This window comes from Halichoerus grypus, chromosome X (genome assembly GCF_964656455.1).
Source record: "Halichoerus grypus chromosome X, mHalGry1.hap1.1, whole genome shotgun sequence".
NCBI classification, from domain to species: domain Eukaryota; kingdom Metazoa; phylum Chordata; class Mammalia; order Carnivora; family Phocidae; genus Halichoerus; species Halichoerus grypus.
The window spans coordinates 90,351,502-90,360,940 of NC_135727.1; the positions used below are offsets into that span (position 1 = coordinate 90,351,502).

The 9,439-nt window shown below is 60.6% G+C and overlaps 2 protein-coding genes across 7 annotated transcripts; both read left to right on the forward strand.

The window, feature by feature from the left end:
* The first annotated feature begins 261 nt into the window (after positions 1-261).
* WDR45 (WD repeat domain 45) lies at positions 262-5,791 on the forward strand. 6 transcript variants are annotated; one of them, XM_036070758.2, is made up of 11 exons: positions 262-387; positions 1,896-1,967; positions 2,094-2,168; positions 2,258-2,362; positions 3,249-3,357; positions 3,480-3,574; positions 4,079-4,158; positions 4,248-4,456; positions 4,539-4,640; positions 4,722-4,867; positions 5,333-5,791. In XM_036070758.2, the coding sequence occupies exons 2-11, from the start codon at positions 1,913-1,915 to the stop codon at positions 5,440-5,442; spliced, it is 1,086 nt and encodes a 361-aa protein (XP_035926651.1). In that variant the 5' UTR covers positions 262-387; positions 1,896-1,912; the 3' UTR covers positions 5,443-5,791. The 6 variants fall into 6 exon arrangements, with proteins under 6 accessions (XP_035926651.1, XP_035926655.1, XP_035926657.1 ...); XM_036070762.1 differs by having other exon boundaries at positions 297-453; XM_036070764.2 differs by having other exon boundaries at positions 297-453; positions 3,252-3,357.
* Positions 5,792-6,104: 313 nt separating this feature from the next.
* PRAF2 (PRA1 domain family member 2) lies at positions 6,105-9,404 on the forward strand. Its single transcript, XM_036070767.2, has 3 exons — positions 6,105-6,477; positions 7,637-7,854; positions 8,258-9,404. Exons 1-3 carry the CDS (start codon positions 6,299-6,301, stop codon positions 8,395-8,397), a joined length of 537 nt encoding a protein of 178 aa, XP_035926660.1. The 5' UTR covers positions 6,105-6,298; the 3' UTR covers positions 8,398-9,404.
* The last annotated feature ends 35 nt before the right edge of the window (positions 9,405-9,439 follow it).

The window sequence follows — 9,439 nt, forward strand, 5'->3', positions numbered from 1 at the left end:
TCGCCCCTAGAAATCTGGGAGGACTAGTATTTCCAACAAGAAAGGCCACTCTAGCCCACCTCGGAGGCCCAAGTCTTGTTAGCCCAGAAAGTCAACGCCTCTCGTTCTCCGAGCAGGAGCGAGCTGGGGAATGCTCGGCCCTCTTCCGCTCAGCGACGGCAAATCTCTCTCGCCCACCCCCCTCGGCTCCCTCAGACAGTCAGGGCCTCGCACAGCCTCTTCTGGGGATGCACCTATGGCTCGCGTTGCTCCAAAGACCTGGAAGCTGGGTGAGCACAGCTGCGGCCGCGTTTTCCGGCCGGGATGAGTCACTTCCGGTCACAGACTCCCTCCCCCCGGAAGTGAGACCTGATGTAAACACCGGAGCCGGGCATCAGGGCCCGAGAGGTCAGAAAACCGGGCCGCGGGCGGCGCCGACAGCAGGGGTAGGGATCGGGAACGCGAGGCGGTCAGGTCAGTGCAGGCAGCGGGGAACTGGGGCATGATACCAGAGTTGGTTGGAGTCTGGGGGAAGGGAGGGATAGGGGGTCCCTTGAACAGAGGTCTTGGTGGATGGGGGCGCGTCTCGGACAGGGAGCTTAAGTGGGTCCCGCGGTCGGAAGGAGTATGAGGGCGGTCTTGGACATGAGGAAGTGGAGCGCGGTGAAGCATTCGGGGGCAGGATTTTTGGGTGGCAGGGGTCTTTGGAATGGGGGTCCAAAAAGGGGTCTTGGAAGGTGGGGCTGTCCAAAGAATGAGTCTTTGGGGACTGAGGCGGTCCAGTGGAGGTGGTACAAAGGGGGTAAGGTAGGTTTGAGCTCTTGGAGGATGGGGAGGGGGTGTGCTTCGGCAAAGGTCTTGGGGAGATGGGGGTTTGAAGGGAGTATGGTGCTCTAGGACAGGAATCTGAGAGGGTCAGGCGTCTTGGTGGGGTTGAGTTGTTCCAGGTAGGGGTTTCGGGAGGTGTGTCCTGGGCAGGTCTTGATGGGGAAGGGGTGTCCTGGGGCAGGGTGTTTGGGGGAGAGGATAGAGAATCTGGAGGAGGAATGTAAAGGGGATGGGATTCCTGGGAGTAGGTTCAAGCCAGTCTATGTTGGAGTCAGAGACAGAAAAGCACATGGAAGGGGATGTCCCAGGGGTGGGCGATTTGGAGAGAGAGGGGAATCTGATGTAGGGTCTTTAGGGCATAAGAGGGTCTGGGGGAACATCCAGGCTGGCCCTGGTTGGGCAGAAGTTAGCATGGCATGAGGGGAGGGGTCCTCTGGAGCTAGGCATGGGATCCCCAAGGGGTTTGGAGAAGCCTGGGAGGAGGGAAGGTGTGAGAAGGCTCTGAGATGGTGGAATAAGTTGGGAGCCTCAGAAGGCTCATGAGGAGGGAAAGTCCTGTGGGTGGTGGACCAACCATGGCAGGTCTCAGGGCCAGGGTTAGGGAGGTGTGGGGTCCTAGCCCCTTTCCCTGTTTATTGACAGGTGGAGTTGGATGCTAGATCCAGGTGTGAAGATGAGAAGCGAGTGGGGGGGGGGGTGGTTCCAGGCCATGTGCGGCATTAGGGCCAGGATTGGCTGGGGGTGGGGAATAGATGTCACTAGGGTCCCCTCTATCCCATTACTTCCTGACATGCAGTGAGGGCCAGGGAGTAAGAAGGAGATGGGGAGTCCAACCAAGTCAGGGTAGGCCTGGAGCTGGGGTCAACCAAGTGTGGGAAGATGGAGAAGTTCCTGGCCATGCTCTTTGGGATCTTGGGAGCTTAGAGTGGAGATCCCAGAACTATCCCTCTTTTTTGTTGTCTTTGTAGTCCTGCTGGGGGCAGTAGGTAGCAGAGGAGGAGGAAGAAAAAACCAGTTGGGGACAGGAGTTCTAGGACTTGGAGGGCAAACCCCAGACTCTTCCCAACTCTACCCCCATTTGTGTCCAGGGAAGCAATCCTGGACCATGACTCAGCAGCCACTTCGAGGAGTGACCAGTCTGCGTTTCAACCAAGACCAAAGTGAGAGAGGCTTGCACCCTTGTGGATGGGAGAGAGGGAGGGAAAGAATGGCCAGAGGTGGGTGTTAAGCCCCTAGCTTCCAACTGGGCATCGTTTGAGGCAGCCCGAATTTCCCGCATCCCCCAGGCTGCTTCTGCTGCGCCATGGAGACTGGTGTGCGCATCTACAACGTGGAGCCGTTGATGGAGAAGGGGCATCTGGGTGAGCCATTGGCGGGGGAGGGGCAGTGGGCAGAAGGGACGGGCTGGGCATTGGCTCCCACCCCTACTGACACCCTGGTCCTTGTCCAGACCATGAGCAGGTGGGCAGCATGGGCCTGGTGGAAATGCTGCACCGCTCCAACCTGCTGGCCCTGGTGGGTGGTGGTAGCAGCCCCAAGTTCTCAGAGATCTCAGGTAAGTGCCCTCATCCCATCCCGCCCTCGGCCCAGAGTCCCCGGAATCCTGGCTTCCTCCAGGCACCCCAAGGCACTGGCCGATGAAGATGGTAGAGCCCCTCAGAGTCACACAGTGAGGCCTCCAGCTTGGAAGGCATGGATCTTACTGCTTGAGAAGCTGGGCGTTTTGCCTTTGCTTAACACTTACTGAGTTCCTCCTCTGTGCCTTGTCCTTACCGATGGAGCGCTTGCTGTGAGCCGCTACTGTTCTAAGCACTCTGCACATACTAACTCATTTAATCCTCATGGTGATACTACGTGGCAGGAAGTATTGTTATCCCCATTTTTACAGATGAAGAAACTGAGGTCCAGAGAGGTTAAGGGACTTTTCCAAATTCACACAACCAACGGGTTATACAATCTCGGAGTCATCTCCCGCAGTGTCCTCTTGCTTTGGGCCTAGGAGCCATCTTGTTCTGAGGCTGTTTGTTGATCCCCCTGGGACATGGCAAGAGAGGCCCTAGGCGAGTCACAGAGGTCTAGGACTCAGAAGCCTCCTAGGGGTACGGACCGGGAGCCTGGAGGCAGAGGTAGTTCCCGATGGGAAGTTACAGGCCTGGGTATGAGTCCCTGTCTGGTTGCTGATGGGCAGTGAAGTCCTCGGCCCAACACTCAACCCCCTCGAGCCTCGGTTTCTTCATCTGTAACTGAGTATAACAGTCTGAGAAACCTATTCTCTCAGGCATCACACCCACAAGTGCTCGTGCCGGATGAAGCTCACATTGGTGTTAGCAAAAGGTTAAGCAAGTGGGTTGAGGTCCCATGGGGAGTAGGGGTGGGTCTTGTATCACCAGGGCTGCCCCTCACCCTAAACCTTGGCCCCGACAACGCACCCACCTGCCCAGCAGTGCTGATCTGGGACGATGCCCGGGAGGGCAAGGACTCCAAGGACAAGCTGGTGCTGGAGTTCACCTTCACCAAGCCAGTGCTGGCTGTGCGCATGCGCCATGACAAGTGAGCCTGAGGAGGACGGGGGTGGGGGAGGTAGGAGGTCCCCACAGCAGGCAAGAGGGTTAGTCCTGGACTGGCATCCTGCCCTCCCCTCATGGACATCTTGCGTTGTATGATGCCCACAGAATTGTGATCGTGCTGAGGAACCGCATCTACGTGTACTCCTTCCCCGACAATCCCCGAAAGCTGTTCGAGTTTGACACTCGGGACAACCCCAAGGGTGAGAGGACCCAGATATGCAGGTGTGAGGGCAGGAGGCAGTGGACGGGGCAGAGGGGCAGAAGTGAGGGGAGGCAAGGGGCGCCCGGAGAAGCTGGGCAAGGGGCAGGCAGACAGTCCTTGTGCAGAGAGGCTCCTATTCCCAGCCTGTCCACCTTTCCGTGCCTTAGCCAGTTCTCTCTCCCCACCCCTGGGTGCCCCCAGAGAGCAGGGCAGAAACAGCCAGTAAGGACACGGGTGGCTGTGCCAGGGATCCTTGGGTCCTCCTGGGGCTGCCACAGCTGTGTTGGGAGGTGGAGAACCTGCCTCGCTGCTGGGGGGGGGGGGGGGCGCAGCGGACGGGAAGCCCCCTGAGGGTTCCGTGGGGGCCATACATCACGGAAGGTCAAAGTCGGGCCCTTACCCAGCTTCCGTCCTTGGGAGGCCCTGCCCGTCCCACTGCCTGGCCCCTGCCTCCCCTTCACCAGCCTCCCCCCTCCCCCGGCACTTTGTCCTCACACCCTAGGGCTTTGTGACCTCTGCCCCAGCCTGGAGAAACAGCTGCTGGTGTTCCCGGGACACAAGTGTGGGAGCCTGCAGCTTGTGGTGAGCTGTCCCGTGAGCAAGGGTGGGCGGGCGGGCTGCCTTTGCGGGCCCTTGGCCTCTGCCTGCCCAAACTGCCCCTTCAACTGCAGGACCTGGCGAGCACCAAGCCTGGCACCTCATCCGCCCCATTCACCATCAACGCCCATCAGAGCGACGTGGCCTGTGTGTCCCTGAACCAGCCGGGCACGGTGGTGGCCTCCGCCTCCCAGAAAGGCACCCTGATTCGCCTTTTTGACACACAGTCCAAGGAGAAACTGGTGGAGTTGCGCCGAGGCACTGACCCTGCCACCCTGTACTGGTGAGCGGAGGAGGGCGTGTGCGGTGGGCTGGTGACCCCCTGCCACCTGGCCTGTGGGCGTCACTGCCGCTGTGTCTTCCAGCATCAACTTCAGCCACGACTCCTCGTTCCTCTGCGCTTCCAGTGATAAGGGCACGGTCCATATCTTCGCTCTAAAGGACACCCGTCTCAACCGCCGCTCCGCGTGAGTACCCCCTGCCCGGCCCGGCCCTGCCCCCACCCCTGCCCGTGTCCCCCACCTGGGCTCAGCCAGTGCTGCCTGCAGGCTGGCTCGCGTGGGCAAGGTGGGGCCTATGATTGGGCAGTACGTGGACTCTCAGTGGAGCCTGGCGAGCTTCACCGTGCCTGCCGAGTCAGCCTGCATCTGCGCCTTCGGTCGCAATACGTCCAAGAACGTCAACTCCGTCATTGGTGAGTGGGAGTAGCTCTTGCCTGGGGGTGCTGCGTGGGAAAGTCCGCAGTTTGGACCTGCCGGAACTGTAGGGCCTGGGAAGCCTGAGAGAGAGAGTGGGCGGCTCAACTCCATCGCCGGAGGGAAGGCCTGGGGACAAAGGCCTAGACGTAGACCCTAGGCCATGGGACACCGGCGAGGAGAGGATTGGAGTGGCTGGCTTCGGCAGCTTTTTTTTTTTTTTTTTTTTTAAGATTTTATTTATTTATTTGAGACAGAATGAGAGAGAGAGAGAGCACATGAGAGGGGGGAGGGTCAGAGGGAGAAGCAGGCTCCCTGCCGAGCAGGGAGCCCGATGCGGGACTCGATCCCGGGACTCCAGGATCATGACCTGAGCCGAAGGCAGTCGCTTAACCAACTGAGCCACCCAGGGCCCCTGGCTTCGGCAGCTTTTAACCTTTTACCTGCCCTCCCCCTTCTTGCAGCCATCTGTGTAGATGGGACCTTCCACAAATACGTCTTCACTCCTGATGGAAACTGCAACAGAGAGGCTTTCGATGTGTACCTTGATATCTGTGACGACGATGACTTTTAAGGACACTGCGGGTTGTGCGAGGGACCTGCAGCGGTAGACGGCAAAGCCTTCCGGGGGTCAGGAGTGCGGTGGGAGCTACCAGGCAGCGAGCATTAATGGGGCCGGTGCCCACCTGGCCTGCAGCAGCGCAGTGCCGCAGCAGCTCACTTGTCCCCAAACACTTCTTGGTGACTGTGTGCCTGCAGGGCCAGGCCAGGAACCCAGGGAGGGAGGAGACCCCCTGGGACTCCCAGCCTGAAGACTGCTAGCGACCTAGAGGGAGTGCCCTAATTCAGCCTGTGGGGATTAAAAAACCTTCCCAGGAAGAGACCTCTCTAATGTGAATATGAATAAAAGGCCCTTGATAGTGTTTCTGGAGCTGGACCTGGGGGGGCACGGGTGGGGCCCGGAGGAGATGCCGCTGAAAAGGCCCTGCGGGAGTTTCCGAGTAGGTGTGGCCCTCTTGGACCCTGACTTGGAAGGAAGTGGGATCCTGCCCGAGTCCTTCTGACAGTCCCTATCTGTATGTCCCAGAATGTGTGTGTGTGCGTGTCCTAGGATGTCGGACCACTGTGTACTTGAGCCACCAGCACGGCTCAGAACAGCCCCTTGGGCGCCCCCAGCTGGGGATGGGTGGGAGCGCCTCGCCCGGCGGCGGCGACTTGATTTCCCGGCAGCCCCTGCTGCCTTACAGTTCCGGCGTGTTGCTGGCATTTCCGGTCACGTGCATTGCTACTGCGTAGTCCGCCTGGGTGGTTGAGATAGCAGCCGTTGGACCTAGACTCCATTTCCCGGTGTCCCTCGCGGTGGCGCGGGGTACAACGGGGGTTGTAGTCCGGCCGCTCTTCTGGCTGGTCCAGCTACAACGACCGGCAGGATGTCGGAGGTGCGGCTGCCACCGCTACGCGCCCTGGATGACTTCGTTCTGGGGTCGGCGCGTCTGGCGGCTCCGGATCCGTGCGACCCGCAGCGATGGTGCCACCGCGTCATCAACAACCTCCTCTACTACCAAACCAACTACCTTCTGTGCTTCGGCTTCAGTCTCGCTCTGGCTGGGTGAGGGAGGGAGGGAGACGCCGGTTGGCCAGGGACGCCTGCGGGGCAGGGAGGGTGGACCCGTGGGGTTTTGAGGAACGGGAGGGGGATGCAAGGCTGCAAGGGGGCGAGTTCATTAGAGATGGAAAACCTCCAGGGCATGGGAGGGGAGACTTGAAGGAAGTCGAACACGGTTATAAGGAGTGCCTTGGGTGGGATACGGCCTGAGGATGGAGAATGTGGGGCTGGAGGGGAAGCTGGGTAAGGAGGTGGACCTGAAGATAAGGAGGGCCTGAAAGTGAAAGTGGGGGTGGAGGGGGAGGACGTGAGTGACGGGGCCCGATTAAGGCGGCCTTGGAGGACTTCGGGCAGAGACAGGGACAGGCATGTGGTGAAGTTGAAGGGTTGGGAGGGTGGGCTCGCGGAGGCTCTGGGCGTGGAGGGGAGCCTGGCTGTGATTGGAACGTTCCAGGAGCAAGTACCTCTTGGGGAACTTGAACCAAGAGGGAGGACCCAGAGGTGGAAGGCCTGAGACCAGAGAAGGATGGAGAACCTGGAGGGACTTGGGCAGGGCTGGAAGTTAAGAGTGGTACTGAAAACGTGGAAGGGGTTCTAGCAATGATGGAGGGAGAGATCTATAGGGAGTGGGAACCTGGCTGGGGGACTTGAAGGGGAGGAAGCCTGGAAGGGGTCTTGTAAAGACTCTGGGCCCGCGGAGAGGGAAATGTCTGGAGACAGAAGGCCTGGAAGAGGAATCTACAGGGTTGGGCTCAAAGGGTGGATTTGGGGGCGGGGTCGGTGGAGTCTAGGGGGGTTTGGAGAGGGGTTAGAGAGGGGCCCCGCGGGGGATAGGGCTGGAAGAAAAGAGCTGGCAAGGGCTGGGAGCCTGGAGGCTTAGGCCTAGCGGGATGAGAGGGCCTGAAACGGGAGAGCTAAGGAAGATGGGACTGTAGGATCGACGAAAAGGAAATGAGGGCCCCCAGGGCTCCTGGGAGTCGGGAGCCCTGGAGGGTGGACCCGTGGGGCGAGAGGACTGGCAGGAGTTTTTTGCCGCGCTGGGGGGCCCTGAGAGGGGGGAGCCAGGGCTCTTGGAGCCCGGGACTGGGTGGACGGGGAGGCTTGGAGGCTGGGCAGCCTTCTCGCCGTCGGCCGGGCTAGCTCAGTTCCGTTGTCCTCGCAGGTACGTGCGCCCGCTGCACACCCTCCTAAGCGCGCTGGTGGTGACGGTGGCCCTTGGCGCGCTGGTGTGGGCGGCTGAGACTCAAGCAGCCGTGCGCCGCTGCCGCCGCAGCCACCCCGCCGCCTGCCTGGCCGCAGTGCTCGCCGTCGGCCTGCTGGTTCTCTGGGCCGTGGGCGGCGCTTGCACCTTCCTGCTGAGCGTCGCCGGGCCCGTGCTTCGTGAGTACCCGCTACCCGGCCATAGCCCGAGCAACGGCCGGCGCCTGCGCACAGCGGCAGGCCGGCCCTGCCCTAAGAGGGGGCTGGGACGCGTCGCCTTCCCCGAGCGCCTTCCCGCGCGTTGCCTCCCCTCTTCTGGGAACGCCCCTCTTACTAGCGCCCTTTCAGGCCGCGCTCCTGGTGCTCAGTGTCTTCCGCCGGCCACGTCCCTGTTACCCTGCGCCCTCCCTGCCCCGCCCCTGTCGCAAGGCTCCTTACTCGGCCACGCTTTCAGATCGCAGGCATCCTGACCACTGACCACTCTGCCGGCCTGCCCGTGCTCCAGTTCCCCTCTGTGGGCCCCCATTGGCTAAACACTGAGGTCTCAGCCCACTGACCCCACTCCTCTCGGCACTGCCCACAGTGATTCTGGTGCACGCCTCGCTGCGCCTGCGAAACCTCAAGAACAAGATCGAGAACAAGATTGAGAGTATTGGTCTCAAGCGGACGCCAATGGGGCTGCTACTGGAAGCGCTGGGACAAGAGCAGGAGGCTGGATCCTAGGGGTCTGGGATCTGTATCCAAGACCTGGAGAATGCCACCCCCACCCTGGCCCTGTATACCGGGATCCAGAGCCCTTTCCCAGCCCTTGAAATAGAGGGCCCCGTCCAGTTCAAAAACCAGAGGACATCTGCGACCCTCCCCACCCCAGGTCCAAAATTGGGATATCCCTCCTACCCAGCCCCCCGTTACCTAGGGGACCACTCTTCCCCAGCCCTGAACTTGGGGCTTGGAGCCCAGGGCATCTGTGGCCAACCTCAAACTCTGGACCCAGAGATACTCCCCCACCCCCAATCTGGGACCCACCCATCTCCCATGCTCAGCCCCAAAGCTGGGATCTGGGACCAAGGCATTCTCTTGAACCTGGGACTAATAAGGCTTTTCCAGACCCTACCCCAGCTTTGAAACCAAGTCAGGGCATTGCCAAATCTTGAACCCGGGTCCCAATGTTCCCAGCCCCCATCAGGACAGAGGATTCAGGCATCCTGACCCTGTTGAACGCGTGGTTCCGGGTGACCCAAACACCAGTCCCACTTGCCTCTCTCCAGCTCTGCTTAGGGATTCTGCCCCCTCTCCAAAGTTCCACAGTGATGAGGACCAAGGGGTGGGATGGGGTGGGGGTAGCCCTGACCCGGAATGGGGCATGTGTAATCAGTGTTACCGCAACAATAAAGGCTGTTGCATCGCTCAAGCCGACGTGGGCTTCGGGGTCAGGTCCGTGCATTTCAGTGGCCAGAAGTGGCCTTCTGCTTTTCAGTTCTGCTGGACTCTCTCTGCCTAGGTCGCTGTCAAGTATGTTGCCTGAAGGGCGGGGGGAGCTCTCGGTCCCGTCCTCGAAGCAGGGGGTTCCCCTGGAGCAGCGCGAACACGAGGCCATAAAGCGCGGAGCGTTGGCCATCGCTTTTATCACCGAGGGCTCCCGTTCGGGGCCAGGAGGGATCTGAGCGCAGACAGCGGAACTGTCGCCCCGCATGCCAGCAAGTAAAGCCCAAGCGGACGCCATTATCACACGCTGTTTCCAGTGTGTGTTTTCTATAATCTGGCA